This window comes from Phocoena sinus, chromosome 21, assembly GCF_008692025.1.
Source record: "Phocoena sinus isolate mPhoSin1 chromosome 21, mPhoSin1.pri, whole genome shotgun sequence".
Lineage (NCBI taxonomy): Eukaryota > Metazoa > Chordata > Mammalia > Artiodactyla > Phocoenidae > Phocoena > Phocoena sinus.
Window position 1 is genome coordinate 32165658 of NC_045783.1, and position 19681 is coordinate 32185338.

At 42.9% G+C, this 19681-nt stretch overlaps 1 protein-coding gene across 1 annotated transcript in view; it reads right to left on the reverse strand.

The window, feature by feature from the left end:
• The window catches only part of ZMAT4 (zinc finger matrin-type 4), a 340674-nt gene that overhangs the window by 201905 nt on the left and 119088 nt on the right, over positions 1-19681 (reverse strand). Inside the window, exon 3 of the mRNA XM_032618467.1 lies at positions 7381-7470. Coding sequence (XP_032474358.1) covers positions 7381-7470 — 90 coding nt within the window. The remainder of the gene's footprint in view (positions 1-7380; positions 7471-19681) is intronic.

Below are 19681 nucleotides of genomic sequence, written 5' to 3' on the forward strand. Positions count from 1 at the left end.
GGACATATCATTGATCTGTAGTGACAAGAAAAAATATTCTACATCAGGGGTGTCTCAGAAAACTCAGGAGTCCTGGTTACCATAAATTCAGTTTGGTGGGAAGATGGCAGAAGAAACAAACCATCCTCATTGTTTCCACAGTGTGGCAGACTTCAAACTGATTCTTACAACATAACCTGTTCATAAATTTCAATCTATCCTATTGAAAGAAACAACAAAATAGCAACAAAGTTCCCGGTTCAGGGGTTGGGAACGGTACCCTACAACCTTCAACCTGCTGGGCCCTAAACAAAACGAAACTCTGGAAATGAACAGAAGACAAGACAGCTTTAGAGTCTGGGATGTTCCAAAGGGATCATTCCTATGAGTAGGGAGAGGGATGACAACTCACCTCCTCCTTCACCAGAATCATCCACTTCACACAGGGGTGGGCAAACATTTCCTGTGTGGCGGCCAGAGAGTAAATATTGCAGGCTTTGTGGGACAGAGAGTCCTCCACTGCAACTATTCAATTCCACTGTGTGATGTGAAGAGAGCTCTAGACAGTATGGAGAGGATTGAGTATGGCTGTGTTCCAATAAGGCTTTATTTATGAGCATTAATTTTTGAACTCCATGTAATTTTCATGTCACGATGTATTATTCTTCTTCTGATTTTTTCCAAACATTTAAAAACGTAAAAACCATTCTTCGCTTGCAGACCTTACAAAATAAGTAGTGGCTGCATTTGGCCGGTGGCTATGTTCTGACCCTGGCTTAAGACACATAAATAAATATTAAGTCACACCTATGGATTTCCTAATTGCTCTTCGAGTCTTCCAGATGTGAACAGCAGGCCTGCCCCTAACTGGAAGATAGAAGGTCGTATATTGTACTGCAGAGATGAAAGAATGGAACTAATAGACAAATACGTTTTTTAAATCCCATGAAGGAACATTTTACACACACTTTACGGTTTATTACACAGCTTCGCAAACTGGAAGCTTCTAAACAAGCAGGGCAGTGCTTGTAATCCCTGATTATAAAACCATGGCAGTGAAGGTTTAGAAAGCTCAAAGCAATGCTGTAAAACTAATAGGTTGCTGAGCCAGGGAAAGAATCCCCACTTCTAGCTCTAAATGTGCAACTGGAAGCCAAGACACAGCACCCTCAAGTATATGCACCCCTCTTTGAGAATTCCCCACGAATTCAGCAGCAGACCAGTCGAGAAAATGGAAAACGTTGACAAAGTAAATGTCAATATTATGCACAGTGTGGGTCTGTACCTTTGTCTACCATCCAATCTCCACTTTTGTCTCTACTGCTGTGCTGGGAGGATACTCTCTCCCCAAATTCAGGTCCACCTTAGACATGTGGCCTTATTTGGAAATAGGGTCTTTTCAGATGTAATTACGATGATGTCACACTGGATTATAATGAGTGCTAAAGCTAATGACTGGGGTCTTTCTTCGAAGAGGAGAGGACACCCAGAGATACACACAGGGAAGAAAGCAGACTGGTGTGACTCGGCTGCAAGTCAGGGAACACCAAGCGCTCTCAGCATCCACCAGCAGCTAGGAGAGAAGCGTGGACCTGACTTTCAATCAGAGCCTCCAGAGGGAGGTCCTGCCTACACCTTGACTTCAGATTTGTAGCCTCCAGAACTGTGAGAGAATCAATTTCTACTGTTGTGAGACAAGCAGTTTGTGGCCATTTGTTACAGCAGCCCGAGGAGATGAACACAGCCACCCACTAGCACTTTGTATCTAGAAATACCTTTGACTATTGTTTCCCTGAAGACATCACTCATGTCGAGGCCACACTCAGAAGAGGCCTTTCTCCACCTTCTTCATTAGTATCATCCACATCCCACCCTTCAAGAATCAGCTCAGGGTCACTTTCTCCAGGAAACACTGTCCTGCCCCGTCCTGCCAGGAGAGATCAGGGACCCCTCCCCTGTGCCCAGATGGTAGTGAGAAAAGAAATTTTCACATATTGAGGTATGGGAAAGTCATTCTGGCTTATACAGCAGTTAATTTTATGCTAAATAAAACAGCCTGTTTGTGGCCTATCAAACCTACACCGTACATCTGCTTTTTTTTTTTTGTTTAAGATGTTGGGCGTAGGAGTTTATTAATTAATTTATTTATTTTTGCTGTGTTGGGTCTTCGTTTCTGTGCGAGGGCTTTCTCTAGTTGTGGCAAGCGGGGGCCACTCTTCATCACGGTGCACGGGCCTCTCACTGTCGCAGCCTCTCTTGTTGTGGAGCACAGGCTCCAGACGCGCAGGCTCAGTAGTTGTGGCTCACGGGCCGAATTACTCCGCGGCATGTGGATACTCCCAGACCAGGGCTCGAACTCGTGTCCCCTGCATTAGCAGGCAGATTCTCAACCACTGCGCCACCAGGGAAGCCCCATCTGCTTTAATTATTAAAGAAAAGGGCACAGCGACCAAAAGTAAAGAATGTCCATGTTAAAAATAAAGATGAAATGTCTCCCTTCCTGGGACACCAGTGCTTGTGCTCCTTCAATGATAAGACCCCCTTCCCAGGCGCCAAGGCCATACTGACTCACTGTGTTATGTGGTGGTGGGTTTTCTTCTTCTGTGTTTTTTTTTTTCTGAAACCTTGACGGAAGGTATCCTGATCTGTTTGATGATCTTAGTTCTGACATGACATAAAACTGTGCTGAGGGCTTCCCTGGTGGCGCAGTGGTTGAGAGTCCTCCTGCCGATGCAGGGGACACGGGTTCGTGCCCCGGTCCGGGAAGATCCCACATGCCGCGGAGCGGCTGGGCCCGTGAGCCATGGCTGTTGAGCCTGCGCGTCCGAAGCCTGTGCTCCGCAATGGGACAGGCCACAACAGTGAGAGGCCCGCGTACCGAAGGAAAAAAAAAAGTGCTATTTCCCAAGCAGACAATTGTTTTTTCAAAGCATGTGACCCATGAGTGAGAAGATAATAAAAAGGGCCATTGGTAGAAAACCGAGGCTCTCGGTGGACTAGATAATCTTTAAAGTCCTTTTTGGCTCTAATGCCCGTGGGATTCCTGAACATTTCTCTAAGGCAATCAACTCTAACAATTTATTTCGCATTTAATTTTACTCTGTGGCCTCAAGGGGAAAATGTCCTGCTCTAAAATTTCAGGGAAAAAACACAGAATACCCAAATGAGGATTCTAAAGAGTAAAGCAGGGAATTTAAAATGCTGGAAAGGCCAGAAGACAGAAATGAATTTAAGTTTTTAAAAAGCAACGACAACAAAAGGTCAAATGACCTGGAATAGAAATGGCAATGGCCCTGGGAAAAACAACAGGCACTTCTGTTCATCTGTAGGTAAATTCCGAGTTACTGTGTATTCCCAGGCTGCCATTACCCATCAATTTTAGGGATCACTGTAGGCCCAAGATTCATGTGTGGTCAGGGTTTGGAAAATCAACAACAAGTTTTCTATTTTCAGAAACACTCCTTTTGTTGGATATTCAGGGCAGGCATAAAAGTGTTCTCTATCGGGCTTCCCTGGTGGCGCAGTGGTTGAGAGTCCGCCTGCCGATGCAGGGGACACGGGTTCGTGCCCCGGTGTGGGAGGATCCCACATGCCGCGGAGCGGCTGGGTCCGTGAGCCATGGCCACTGAGCCTGCGCGTCCGGAGCCTGTTGCTCCGCAACGGGAGAGGACACAACAGTGAGAGGCCCGCGTACCGCAAAAAAAAAAAAAAAAAAGTGTTCTCTATCAAGTAACACTAGGATGCAAACCACAGACCCTGGGAGCAGGGGAGGTGGGAGAATGGGCAAGACTGGAGAGGCAAGTGGACCAAAGTATTACATTCTCCCAAGATCACAGGTGCTGGTAGAGAGAGGATCAGTAATAACAGTGCCTGCAGAGGGACTTCCCTGGTGGTCCAGTGGTTAAGAGTCCGCCTTCCAATGCAGGGGATGTGGGTTTCGACCCCTGGTCGGGTAACTAGGATCCCTCATGCCGCGGGGCAACTAAGCCCACGCGCTGCAACTAGAGAGCTCACGTGCCACAACTAGAGAGAAGCCCGTGCACCGCAAGCACAACTAAGACCCGACGCAGCCAAATAAATAAATAAAAAATAATAATAATGCCTGCAGAAAGCACTTTGAAAACGAAGCGCTATATAAACGGGTTAGTTCAGTTGAGTCTTAGGATGAATCTGTACTTTAGAGATTCTTACCCTCATCCCCATTTTACCACCCTGTGGAAATAAACAACCACCAAACGGGGACAAGAAAGGCTATTTATGTAGAGCTTGCCGTAGCAAGACAGCCAGCCAACATCACCTGCATTTGGAGGAGACTCAAAGGCAAGCAGAGAAGTGGAGAGGAGCTTCATAATGGAAAAGGGGTGGGTTTCACCCGTGCCCTGATTGGAGGCTGTTGGCCTGGGGAAACTGCAGGTGGGCCACCTAGAATGGGACAGCCTATGCGATTGGTTAGGGGTACATATTTTCTGGTTGGTCCTAAGTTGCAAACAGGGACAGAAATTAGGGAAGCTGTCAGCTATTCATCAGGCCTGGCCATTCGAGGCCTATTGTTACAGGGCTATTTTTTGATTTCCTGGATTGTCACTAGAGAGGTGGTCTGACTTCCTACAAGTCTGACTCACAGCAGGCAGGCTTCTGGGCCAGTTACTGGATATCAATGGGTTGGTTTTCTGGACTGGTTGCTGCAGGTTGTGGGTCAAAGTTCTACTCTTAGATATGTTCTGGCCATTGTCGATTTGTGTATTTAGTCTTTCAACCCTTAGGTGTGAGTCTGTACCAGAGAAAATCGGCCCAAATAGTTACCAACATCAACTCTCAGGGTCCTGGAGAGGGGCTGGGGTTACCTTCCACACAGCATCCAATGCATCAAGACGCCTAATGGAAATGATCTATGCCTCCTGTGAAATGTCCATACAGCCTATTAAGGCGTCAACCATCTCTTTTAAAAAGAAAGATCATTATGTTGCTTTTCCTACTTACTAATTTGCTTCCAGACAATGATTAACACGTCATAGAAAATGATTCAGTCAACAAATCACTGGTAGAGCTAAGTTTTCAAAATCCAGGAAAAAGTTCTCAAAGGGGCCTTTGGTAAAATACCCTTGCAAACACTTCTTTCTGTAAAATCTGAACCTCTTCCCCTCTATCAACTGACCCCAAGGAGTCTGGCAGAACCGGAGCCTGAGTGGGGTGAAACATGGATCTGACCAGAGCAGCAAAGATCGTGTCCTCAAGGTCACAGCTGGAGTCACAGTGCCCCTTTCTGTTTGCTTGTGAAGGGGAGCAGAAATAACCCCTCCCCAAAATAAGCCACTTTGGCATATTGATTTTTTTAATGAAGCTACTTAAGAAACAGCAAGGTCCAAGAAGGATACTCTGACCATCCTTTGTACTCCTGAAAGCAGGAAATAAATCTCCCATGTAAAAGACAGGAGGAGACAGACATCCGTATCACCAAAGATACAGAATTCAGGGGAGGAGAAGCCTGTATAAACCAACCTTGTTATTCCTTCACTAATTTGCTACCCCAAGCCCAAAAGCCTTTGTCGTGTCAATTACTCACAAATTTATTGCTTTGCTTCTTTGTCTAAAAAGCATAAAAGTTGCCTGTTTTGGTCACCTCCTTGAGTCTCCTATCTTTGGGGCTCTCCCATGTATGAAAGGAAATTTGTTCTTCTGTTCATGTGTTTTATGTCATTTTAATTATTAGACCAGCCAAGGAACCTAGAAAGGAAAGGTTTTCCTCCCCTACACCTGACGGATTACTCGCTAGGAGCTCAGATATAAGTGCAACATTCATGATTAGAGTTTGAGTGGATAGAAAATAATCTGTGTTCAAAGAGCTAACTGTCAAATGTCCGTGAATTCTATTGTTTCTGACTCTCAGGATTAGACGCTAAATGGCTATTGAATAAAGGGATACATCACTGAATAATTTCAAGAGGAAATAAAAAACCTAATTCTGTTCTCTCTGTTAATAGACAGCTGATGGAGGGTGGGTCTCCAACGTGGTTACACGATTCTGAGATCACACAAAAGCTGACTTAGGCCAACTTTCCTGTGTCTTAATAGGTTCTTTGGCTAGGGATGCACCCAAGAAAACACCTGTCCTCCCCTCACTCTCATGTCTCCATCTGGTACCACCCATCCAAGCCCAAAGACCCCAGCTCACATGCCAAACCTGCAGTAACACCTTCCCTGGTCGGATGGTCCTGGCATGACTCACCCGCCATTTGTCTCCATGGGGCTTTGTACAAATGTTAACAAACACCTACACTGTGGCATCAGAGCTATTTTTTATACAATGTTAACCTCTCTCATTATATTTAAGTCTCTTTAAAGCCACAGGTCTGTGGCTTATGTGTCTCTGTTTCCTCAGTGGGCAGTAAAGAAAAGTCCACAGCACCCAGATGAGTCTGTACGTGAGCACCTCATTCTGCGATGCTGAGACACACAGGCTTAGAATCTGTGACCCTGCCAGCTCTGCTGCTTGCTGCCTTTGGTCACATGCAGTTACCTTTCTCTCTCTGTTTCTTCTGTGACAACAAACAAGTACAGTTTTTGTCCAGTCTCTTTGATGATCATGTATTAATTTTTAATAAGACTGGCATCGATATGGCAGCAGAAGGAAAACAGGTTCACAAGCACAGTGAGAGTGTGGGGTGTGAATTCTACATCCTCAGCCTCTCAGCCCTCAAAGGGTGAGGAGTTTCTGTGTTTCATCAGCAGTTTTTATCACGGAGGGTCTCTGCCATGGGTGGATAAGAATATTCCACTCATTAGGAAAAGGGTCCCCTGGTGGGAGGAAGCAATATTTCTCTCATCAGTCTTGGCCTTGGCCTGGCTAAGGGAACCCCTTTGCTCTGACATTAAACCCTCAAAGCAACTTTCTAATTGTCATTTGTTTCCCTAAGTAAACATTCCCTCAGGGAAAAGTGACGCTGATCAAAGCCCTGAATATTTTTGTTTGCAAGATGTGCACAGCTTTCATTATAAATGAACAAATGGCATTCTGTTTTACACACCAAAGGAAACATACATTATGTAGAAAGCAAAGCATCTGATCTTTCTGACAGGTTTGCCCTTAGGTCATGTCTTCTGAAGGTGCCCCCCTCCCCTCAGCCAGCCTCTGTCTGTCTCAGCCCCTCTGTCTGTTCTTTTCTATGTGAGGTCCCAGCACAGTACCATCAAAAAGTCTCCCAACCCCATACTGGCAAGTCCTGGCAGGAAAAAAGGAAAAGACTTGCTTACATGTCATATTTTCTGTAATATTTAATGTGAACGATTTCAACTCACTTAGCTTTCCCACTAAGCTGGACATAACTGCGATTCCCAGACCTGCAAAGTTTTTAGCAAACAGAACAAATTATACAAGGATAACATGTGGCATCAGATACTCACATTCTCTGATCGGAGCCTCTTTGCGGGGCACCCACCGTCCCTGGGGTGAAGCATGTAATATAGTCGGACTTTACTGGCATGTTTTCGACTCTGGGAAGAAAAAGCAGAAGCAGATACTGTGAAAGAGAAGGCATTCTGAATCCTTGGACACATAGCCAGTGACTGCAAATGCCCAAAAGGACTTTGCTTAGAAAACACTTGAAACAACAAGGTTCTCACTGCAGAGCACAGAGAACTACATTCAATATCCTATGGTAAACCATAATGGGAAATAATATTTTAAAAAGAAGGTATATATATGTGTAACTGAATCACTTTTCTACACAGCAGAAATTAACACTTTATAAATCAACTACACTTCAATTAAAAAATATTAAAACTGAAAAAAAAGAAAACACTTGAGCAGGTTCCTATGGGTCCCATGGGGTGAAGTTTCAGATAGGTTACGTGACTTGCCCAAGGTCATCAAGCCAATATAATTTCAGGATTAGAAAACAGAGCTAATGAAGAAAGGTAAAACCATTGGGATCTTTTTTTTTTCCTTTTTTGCGGTACGCGGGCCTCTCACTGTTGCGGCCTCTCCCGTTGCGGAGCACAGGCTCTAGACGCGCAGGCTCAGCGGCCATGGCTCACGGGCCCAGCCGCTCCGCGGCACGTGGGATCCTCCCGGACCAGAGCACGAACCCGCGTGCCCTGCATCGGCAGGCGGACTCTCAACCACTACGCCACCAGGGAAGCCCACCGTTGGGATCTTTTAGCCTGGAGTGAATGTTTAATTGTCTTCAAAGGTAAGACCAGGTCAGCAGAGGGAATAATACAAGGATCAACTGTGATGAAGAGCTAGGTCCCCAGCCCCTCTCTCACTGCAGCTGCCCTGCCCTAAGGAGCCAGGGACAACGCCGCCCTGGGATGGCGACACGCACACGGCACCTCCAACCAAAACCTGATCAGAGCCAAGCTACCCGCAAGCAGGCAGATGCAACTGAGCAAATCGAGCCCCACCTCCTGCAGGCTAGCAGGACTATGAATTCCATCTGTCCTGACTGCTCTGTGTCCAGTGTGGAGAAGCTGACCCCTTCTTTATTTACTTATTTATTTTTTGCCTTTTCTGGGTTATTTTTTTTCTTACTTATTTTTATCGGGGTATAGTTGCTTTACAATGTTGTGTTAGTTTCTGTTGTACAACGAAGTGAATCAGCTATATGTATCCCTATATCCCCTCCCTCTTGGACCTCCTTCCCACCCCCCCATCCCACACATCTAGGTCAGCACAGAGCACCGAGCTGAGCTCCCTCTGCTATACAGCAGGTTCCTACTAGCTGTTTTACACACGGTAGTATATATATGTCAATCCCAATCTCCCAGTTCATCCCACCCCCATGTCCACATCACCCCCATGTCCACACGTCAGTTCTGTACGTCTGCGTCTCTATTCCTGCCCTTCTTATTTCTATCTTTCCTCCTTTGCTGAAGTGAGAGCCCATCCAAACTCCCCTCACCTCTAAACAACACTGCAGTTCTAACTTCTAAGTTGCTACCTGAGGCAGGATGGTGGGCTGAAAACACCAATAAAAGAGTCAGAAGTTCAGAACCCCAGTTCCAGCCCTACCACCTTCTAGCTGCATGATATTGAACAAGTCGTGATATCGAACAAGTCGTGATATCGAACAAGTCACTTACTCCAATTTGTAGCCAAACGAGTGTCACTTTCTCCAGGTACAAAATGAACACAATGATATTTGTTAGGGTCGCCATGAGAATCAAACGTGACGTTGTATAGGTAACACTGTAATCCACATAATGCTAAACATTGCTCACTGCAGACTGCATCAGTCCTAACTGCGAGTTCTAGGTGATCTCCATAGCATGAATTCTCCTTGAATCCTTTGCTACCTGAGTCCAAGTCCCCCATCCCCTTCCTTTACTCAGAGATTTTTTCCTTCTTCTCCAGTCCTTGGTTCCACTTGTCATTCTCTACAATTGGGTTCTAGCCAATCTCCTGAATAATGGTTTGCCTTCATGGATTAGCCACAAAGGCAAAGTGATTTTCAGAGAATACACAGCAAATTGCATCTTGTTTACAGGACGTAGTGTAAATCCTTTCTGTCTGGGTTTCCTCATTTATCACTTTTTTGATTCCTTCATTTTTCCTGGAGCCCGAAGACTGTGCTTCCAAACAGTCCCTGGACCCTTCTATGGTCTTTAAATGGGTTTAAAAGTGCTATCGGAACATGAAAAATACTAGAGACATAAAAAAGTACTGAAGTGTGATTTTTAAATATATTTATAGTCCTTTCTAGGTTGTATCTTAAGTTTTGTTTGTTTTGCTGTACGCAGGCCTCTCACTGTTGTGGCCTCTCCCGTTGCGGAGCACAGGCTCCGGACGTGCAGGCTCAGCGGCCATGGCTCACGGGCCCAGTCGCTCCGCGGCATGGGGGATCCTCCTGGACCGGGGCACGAACCCGTGTCCCCTGCATCCGCAGGTGGACTCTCAACCACTGCGCCACCAGGGAAGCACTACCTTAAGTTTTAATCAAGGTTATCTGGAGTCTTGTTTGCCTGGAAGATTGGTAGGACAGAGAAGTGGAACCCTATATGAACCCGTGTCAGACGATTTCAACATCATTGCTTAGCTTCTGCATATTTTTGAGAATGATGCCATGCAAACTAGCACTTCTCCTTTTGCAGATAAATATGTTGATTTCTAAAATGTGTACACCTTTCCTACAGGATTGTGGGGTTTTTGGAGGTAAGGGGTAGTGGGAATATTAGGAATTCTGCTATAGTCAAAAAATTAATAAAATTAAAAGAAGATGTCAAAATCTCCAGGACAGTGAACGTGGCCACAGAGCCTGGGCTGGTGAAGAGCACACACAGACAGGTAGTTGGTCAGAAGACAAAGTGATAACAGCGTGAGCTCAAATGGGGCTGAAGTAGGTTTTCAATTTTGCATTTGTTACCATAGAAGAACTTCTTATCACAGTCCTTGCAGCGTCAATCTACCCAGGGAACAAAATCATGGCAAAATTGGAAATCTCATAATGCAGCCTGTTTTGTGGTTGGGCTTTTTTTTCCTCTTTCCTAAAATAAACCATTTCTTTCAAAAAGACTATTTCCAGCAAAGACAGAGTTCACTAGGCTATTTACCTGCAGTTTGACAAAACTAGTAAAAACCCATTAGCTGGAAGAAAAAAAAGAAAAAGGGAGTAAAAGGGCAGCTCGGGTATGAAGCCATTAGCGATGAGCGATGCTGGGTTCGACGAGCCTTCTTCGTGATTTTGTTCATTGAAGGCTAGTTCTTCTCTTTCAGCTTCCCAGCCTCCAGGTTTGATGGAAGGACTGCCTTGCCCCAGTGTTTGGGTGAAAAGAAACAGAGTCTTGGCGAACACCACCTGATTGTAGATTGATGGGGGAGGTGTGCTGGCTCACCATTTAGCCGCATCCGTTCTGCCTGGTTCTCTTTTCCCCCTGCTGCTTTTTCCAGGCTGGAGACAAGGCCTCCCCACCCTGACTTCAGGCAGGAAGTAACAACCCCAATGACAGTCCACGCCCCAGTGAGAGGAGCACGGAGTCCCAGTGAGTCTGATTCAAACCCAAAGCCACAAATCATGTTGGTTGACAAAGGGAAAGAGGTTCCCAGCAGAATGTTCCAGGTGCTCTCAGCTCGCCCTGCCTCAGCCCTGGAGCTCTCCAGCAGTCCTCCCCTTTCTTCCTGGTACACTCACCCCTTTGTCCTGACAGGACACTGAGTCACCTACTGCATCTTCCTCCAAATGACTTCTCTTAACTACCCTCCTCTCAGCTTCCCTTAACCATCTGAAATTGCTTGGAATTTGGCACCGAAATTCCATTCCATTTATTCTAAAAACAAAACCTTCCCCATAAAAAGTTACAATTAAATTTGAGCAAAAATGTTCATTGCGGCATTATCGAAATAGGAACAAAAAATAAATAAATAAATTGGGAGACAGCTACATTTTTGACAACAGGGATGGGTTCAAGCCGCCGTCAATGCCCTTATGTTCAATTGGAAATGGAAAAAATGCTTTCTACGTAATGAATGTCGGATGGAAAATGCTAAACTCAGAATGGCTTGTATATATGTCCATGCCTCTCTCTCGCTTTGTCACAGCTTACCCTTCCCCGATGACAATTGAATAAAAATTCATAAGTATACCAAGAAGAAGTGGCAAGGGAAAAGGAAAAAAAGCATGATTTATTAGGGTAGAAGGAGGCTGGATGGTTTTCCTTCTTACTTTTTATAACACATTCATCTTTAACATAAAAATAATAATAACTTCACAGTGCGCAAGCCTTGTAACTTCCTCACTAGTCTACTTTATATGCAAAATAATTGTAATTAGTAAAAAGCATCACTGATCTGGAATGCGTTTAACATATACTGATATAACTGACCACATTTCCGTCTACCCTTATCAACATTCAAATGCATATTTTTTTCATTGCAATAATTGTAGATTTAGAGGAGCCTACTTAACCCAAGGTAGCACGTGCTACTTCAAAACTGAAAACTTGATTTTGGTACGTACAAATTCAATGGTAAATATGTGTACTTTTCACAGTGTGGTCACTTTAGCTTTCTGTGTGTGTGAATGGAGATTACGTCAGCAGTCCCCAGCCTTTTTGGCACCAGTGACCGGTTTCGTGGAAGACAATTTTTCCACGGACTGGGGTCGGGGTGGGGGTGGGAAAAATGGGACGGTTCCCGCGGTAATGCAAGCCATGGGGAGCGGCAGATGTAGCTTCGCTGGCTTGCCCACCGCTCACCTCCTGCTGTGCGGCCCTGTCCCTAGCGGGCTGTGGACCGCTGGATTATGGGATGGTAAGTGCTGTCCAGACAACCAAACTGAGAAGCCCTGGGAGAAAGCTACTTCTGAAACTGACATCCAAATAAACACGAATAATAGCAAGTCCCTAGGACTTTTTCAAAGATGCATTAATATCTAAAATTTACACTTTTTAAGAGCTTAAAAAGCCAACTGAAAGGAGCTTAAAAGAAAAAAATATCTACCTTATATGTTAAATGTATACCTCACGGAGTTCCAAGAGGGAAAAGGACCATTCCTTTCAGGGGAAGAAAACATGAAAAAGGAATTACAATCTCTTTCAATTGCACTCAGCGTCAAACCCAGGTTCTTTCTTGCATGAATATTTGCATTTTAAGCAAAAGTCATTACTTTCATTCAAACCACATCAACTTTAAGCTTCCCAGATAGGCCAGAAATGACCAACTCTTCCGTTTTAATTAAAGCCTTTGCCCCCATCGCTGGGCATTGTGCGTGGGCGGACCTATCTGCAGATTAGTTCCCTTGGCTGAAACAACCTCTTGGCGCTATAAGAAACAGCCTAAAGTGGAAATTCAGGCCAGCCTTCTCTTTGCAGGGATAAAGAACGAGACCAACCTCTATTTCTGATCTATTGCTGTGAAAGGAGAGGGCGAAACACATAGAAATAGAACGGCTCTCTGCTTCACCTAAATAACCATCTTCCATTATCACATATTCCTTAAAAAACTCGCAAACTCACATTTGCTTCCAACAAGGCTACTGATTTCTGGTCTCATAAAATGTGGCGGTAACAAAGCAACTTTGTATTTGCATAACGTTCCCTAGCAGCCCTTCAAAGTCCTTTCACATTTATCCTCTCATTTTATCCTCCAATCACAGCTGTGAGGCTGGCAGGAGATGTGTTATTTCAAAATAAAGCTTTAAGATCCATTGCTGATTTCCTAGTTAAATCTTCACCATCTTATTTCATCATAGGTATCTAATTATACCTCTTCCAGAAACCAGCTAACATAAGCCAAGAACTACAAGAAAAAAAGAAAACCTGGAACAGACTGATCATTACAGAAGAGTGATTCTCACAAGCCACCAATTTTTGAGGTATTTACACTCGTTCTAGGGTAAAGAGCAGCTGATTAGAGCAGAGACAAAACATACCAAAGGTTTAACTCCCCAGCTGCCCAAGAATGTCTGCCCGATGTGAGATGGGGGTTCCATCTCTCAGGAAGGAGGAGAGGTTGCCCTGGCAGATCCCCACTTAACATTCTGAAGTTGAGGTCCCAGGGCTGAGCCCCAGAAAAACTGGGGGGGCAACTTCACTAGGAAGTCAAGGTTAAATGCAGATAAACCAAGAGAAACCATGAGTCTCGGAGATTCCCTCTGATGAGTAGGGCTCTTTCCCAGATTGGTTGCACCCGGATTGGTTGGATACAGAAACCTATAGTGGAAGATGGACCAACTGGAAATCTAGGAAGAGAAGACTGACCCCCTAGAGAAAGGCTTTACCAACACAGAGAAGGAAGAAATAAAACTCCTCTGCCCCAGGCCCCAAGGCAAGATGTCCTACCCAGGCTGCTGGGCTACTGAAATGGTCTGTCATTCAGTCCTACAGCTGAAATTGGATCAGAAGATCCTAAGAAGTTTGGGGTAGACTCTGAAAGGATCCAAGGCTGGTCCACACACACTGGGGACATGCGGCAGGCCTTAAACTGATGAGTGGCGCACAGAAAGAAATTACATGACACAAAAGAAGACATTGAAAAAACTCTCAAGGAAGAGACATCAAGGAATTTTATCTTTGCAAAATATTTACCACAATAACTAGAAGTAAGTTTTAAGTGGCATGTTGTACTGGGCCATTTAATTTCAGAAAATATGGACTGAGGATTAAAGCTCAAAGATGAGATAAGACAACTGATTAAGATCTGAGTTAATAAAGCTATTAAAAATATCACAGCTTAATGTGGAAGACCTTTCACAGCAGGGCAAGAGCAGAATCAATACTGCAGGTCAGTGTGAAGTCCAGATAGAGTCACTTCCTAGACTGCAGAAGAATTAGGATAAAGAAGTAGGAAAAAAATGATATTGGAGATCTGACATACGAAAGACCAGGACAAGTATAGTGCAGCTTTAGCCGTAGAAAAAATAGACAAAAAAATTGGAATAGGAAAAGACTCCCAAAATAGACCCAATAGTTGGGGACCAAAAAGAAAACTAGGAAAATATATCTAACTTTGTGATTGGAAAGTTTTGTAAACAACAAAGCAAAAGAAGCAGTACTGATAGATATAGCTAAATATATACATATACAAACATATATATATATATATATGTTTGTAATCTGAAATACATAAATGTAAGAGGCAAACCACACAGTAGGAAAATACCTGCAATATGTAAAAGAAAGTGGTCTAATACCTTTAAGAGAAAGAGTGTTCTAACAGATTTATGAGAAACAATAATATTAAAATAAGCAAACGATATAAATAAGAATTGTAGCAATGAAAATAGCTAAAAGATACATAGAGAGAAGTTCATCCAAATTCTACCTCATTTTTCTTACTTTAAAATACATATGTATTTTCACCCATTAAATTGGCAAGGTTTATAAAATATACATAGCCATATCAGTGAAGATACAGGAAAACTAAGACTCCTGTACAAAGCTAATAGGCATGTGAATTGATACAATCTTCCTGGATGGAAATTTTGCAATATATATTCAAAAGGCAAAAACTTGTTTGATCCAAAATGCTACTCCTACAAGTTCATTTTAAGGAAGCAATCGGAGACATGTACTGTCATTTATTTATAACAGTGAAAATGAGAAAATAATTTAAATGTCCTGAATGAGAGGGATAAATGTTATGACATATATATGACAGATCACCAAAACTGCCACTAACAAGTATATTAATAATATTTAATGACATGAAAAGTATCTATGCAATAACACTAAGAAAAAAAGTCTGTTTCAAACCAGAAAATACAAGATGCCAAATTTTTTAAACAGAAATATCTATGTGTACTATACACGTTTGTGTGCATAGACATGGCCAAAGTCTAGGAAGAAACACACCAAAAGATTAATATTCTTTACCATGGATCACAGGTGACTTCAATGTATGCTTATTTTTGAATTTTCCAAATTCCTTAAGGACCTAGTCATTCCAGTAATTAGTGGGGAAAAAAAATCACAATTTTTAAAGCAATTATACCCCAATAAAGATGTTAAAAAAAATCACAATTTTAAAGGTTCATTCCAGTTTTGATGATTTACCATATTCTGTTTTACCTTAAGATGAGGACAGCGACATCACAACTTCTAACTCCTCAGAGAACACGGATTTTACACCTATTTTGTTCACTTGCATCCCCATCATTTAGCATCATGCCTGACACACAATCGGTGTTCAAGAAAGGTCTGTGGATTGAGGGACTGATCGCATGCATGCATGAAAGAAAGAAGTGATCCAGAACCAGAGCCCAAGACTCCTGATTGTGTGGAAGTGTGTGTACATCATGGCTATAGATTCCCTTCCACTCTGAAAATGAAATCAAACCCACCTCCCAGTTTTTACCATCCCTGAACCCCACGGGCAGGGCAGGTCCAAGCGGTGGAGGGAGCGTGAAGACTGGAGAGAGTTCTGGCAACAGCTCCTGCAGGCATTTTGCAGACTGTACACATTAGAGGAAAACTCTCAAGGGGACCTGAGGACAGCTGAGCTTGAAGAAAAACTCCCAGGAAACCGAGGAATTGCTGCAGCTGGTACAGAAATCCAGATCCAGAGCAAGCCCTCTTGCTGCAGCCATCATGACACATGCAGATCCAGGTGGTTGAGCAAGAGGAGGTTTGGGACTGGCAGAGCCAACTCCTCCACTGTTTCCAAGAATCCCAATCCACCAGACACTGGTTTAGTAAATCTCATTTAACCTGTGGTCAGACACAGGCTGTGGCCTAGGGCGATATGTCACTTAGTTTTTAATCATAGGATCCCGGGCATTTGTGCTGCTATGGACTGAATTGTATTACCCACCCCCCAAATTCATATGTGGAAGCCCTCACCAACCACCCTCTCCCACGCCCCAGCATTATTGTATTTTGAGATAGGTAATTAACGTTGAAAGGGGTCATAAGGGTGGGGCCCTAATCCAGGAGAACTGGCGTCCTTCTAAGATGAGGACGTGTGCACAGAGGAAAGGCCACGTGAGGACACAGCAAGGAGCTGGCAGTTCTGCAAGCCAGGAAGAGAAACTTCACCAGAAACCACGCCAGCACCTTGATCTTAGCCTTCCAGCTCCAGAACCGTGAGAAAGTAAATGTCTATTGTGTAAGCCCCCACGCGATGCTATTTTGTCTCACAGCCCGAGCTGACTAAGACATGTGCCATCTATCCACACCAGGTGCTCTTTGGGGGTCTTTCTTCTTGTATACAGGAATCAGTCCCTTTCCCAAAAGCAAACAGGATAGCCTTAAAGTTTCTAGAATTAGGTCATTTTATTATTTTTCTGAAATATTTTTAAAAGAGCATTTGAAATGAGAAATGCTTATCTTAAACAAGTTTTGAGAAAAATGAATTTTTGGTGGAGAAAACCATATAGGGTCGGCTGGGCAGCATTCATGATTGTGTAAACATGTTCGTACTAAATCCGTTACTTCCGTCTGCCTACACAAGTGCCTACGTCGGTGCATTACAATTTTAAATCAAAGTCTTGCAACTCAAAAAATTACATTACCACCAAAGTACAGAGGAACAATTTTTCTGTTGTGTGAGGGCAGAGCTAAATATTTCTCTAAGACGTCTGCACATTTTAAGCAGAATCACAGGAGAAATAAGAGAACACTGGAGGATACATAATGCAGTATACCTCACCTAGGCCTCACTTTTGCTGTTTGGGCAAATAAAGCAAAAATGATTTTTTTTTCCTCCAGAAGCTCCTGTAAAGAAGTTAAAGTTAGAGATGAGAGAAAAAATAAAGCCAGTGAGATAAGTGATTAAAGTCAGAGAAGAATGGGTGACTTGAAGCAACAAAGCTACCAAAGCCTTCTGCAGTGTGAAAGCTTAAACACAAGCCAATCCTGCATGGTCATTTCCCAAGGTCTCTTGGTTTCTCTTATAAAATTCATGCCTGGAATAAGAAAAAGGTTAGCACTTTATAAAAACGTGGCTTTATGAGGTCTTCCAAAATTAACCCAACCACTGCCAAGGGCAAACTCTTGTCTCCATCTCTTTGTTTGGAGTGAGGTTTAGGTGGTGGAGAAACCAAGACAAAACTGAGTCCCTGGTCTTCTGAAATAGATGACAGTCACCCAGAAAACCCAACAGGCAGGGCAGCAGGAGCAGGTTTAATGCGGCCTCATTACTCCGTCTAAAATTTTTACATTTGATTTTCTTTTTACCCTATTATTTTATACTCCTTGGCATGTACCATACAATTATTCTCAAACTGAACTCTGTTGTTATGACTGAATCCTCAATTTTCATTATTTTTATAGTCCTGATCCATTCCCACTATGTACCTTTAAAAGTTCTGCACAGGGCTTCCCTGGTGGCGCAGTGGTTGAGAGTCCGCCTGCCGATACAGGGGACGCGGGTTCGTGCCCCGGTCCGGGAGGATCCCACATGCCGCGGAGTGACTGGGCCCGTGAGCCATGGCCGCTGGGCCTGCGCATCCGGAGCCTGTGCTCCGCAACGGGAGAGGCCACAGCAGTGAGAGGCCCGCACACCGCAAAAAAAAAAAAGAAAGAAACTTTATTTGCATTAAAAAAAACTTGTTTAAAAAAAAACAAAAAGTTCTGCACAGAGTGGTTCCTCTATAGAAGCATGTTAATTACTTCAATAGTCAGGTGAGCAGAAGCTTTTTTGTTCTGTAGTCTGCTTTTGTTTTTATAGTCCCACTTGATTATTTTTGCTTAGGTTGGCTTTGCTTTTGGTGTCAAACCCCCAAAAATCATTGCCAAAACCAGTCTCAAGGAGTTTACTCCCTATACTTTCTTCTGGGAATTTTACGGTTTCAGATTTTATGTTTAAGTCTTTAACCCATTTTGAGTTAATTTTTGTGTGGGGAATAAGATAGTGGTCCAGTTGCATTCTTTTGCATGTGACTGTCCAGTTTTCTGAACACCATTAATTGAAGAGGCTATCCTTTCCTTTATTCTTGGTTCTTTTGTCGTAAATTACTTGATCACATACGCATGTAAAGGTTTATTTATGATCTATGTATTCCATTGATCTATATGTTTGTTTTTATGCCTATATCATACTGGTTTTTTTTGGGGGGGGGTTTTAACATCTTTATTGGAGTATTATTGCTTTACAATGGTGTGTTAGTTTCTGCTTTATAACAAAGTGAATCAGCTACATGTAAACATATTACCAAAGATTTGAAATATACTTTGAAATCAGGAAGTGTGATGCCTCTAGCTTTATTCTTCTTTCACAAGATCACTTCAGTTACCTGGGGCCTTTTGTGCTTCCATACAAATTTTGAAATTGTTCTATTTCAGTGAAATATGCATAGGAATTTTGATAGGGATTGAACTGAACCTGTAGATTGCTTTGGGTAAAATGGACATTTTAACAATATTAATGCTCCCAATCCATAAACATGGAATATCTTTCCATTTTTGTGTGTTTTCTTCAATTTTTTTCATCAATGTTTTGTCACTTTCAGTGTCCAGATCTTTTACCTCCTTGTTTAAATTTATTCCTAAGTATTTTACTCTCTTTGATGCAATTGTAACTGGGATTACCTTCTTAATTTCTCTTTCTGATAGTTCATTGTTAGTGTATAGAAACCAACTGGATTTTGTACATTGATCTGTATCCTGCAACTTTAATGAATTTGTATATCAGTTCTAACAGTATTTTTGACGGAGTCTTTAGGGTTCTCTACATATAATATCAGACCATCTGCAAATAGAGACAGTGTTACTTCTTCCTCTGTGATCTGATACATTTTATTTCTTTGTTTTGCCTAATTGCTCTGGCTAGGACTTCCAATACTATGTTGAATAAAAGTGGTGAGAGTGGGCATCTTTATCATATTCCTGATCTCATAGAAAAAGCTTTCAGTGTTTCACCATTGAGTATAATGTTAAGATGTGGGCTTAGCATATATGGTCTTTCTCATGTTGAGGTACATTCCCTCTACAACCAGTTGGTTGAAAGTTTTATTATGAATAGATGTTTAATTTCGTCAAATGCTTTTTCTGCATCTACTGAGATGATCAAATGACTTTTAACATTCATCTTGTTCACGTGGTGTATCACACTGATTGATTTGCCGATTTTCAACCTTCCTTACATCCCCGGAATAAATCCCACTTGATCATGGTATATCATCCCTTTAATGTATTATTGAATTTGGTTTGCTAATATTTGTTGAGGATTTTTGCGTCTATGTTCATGAGGAATATTAGGCTGTGAATTTTCTTTTCTTGTAGTGTCCTTGTCTGGTTTTTGGTATTAGGGTAATGCTGGCCTCGTAAAGTA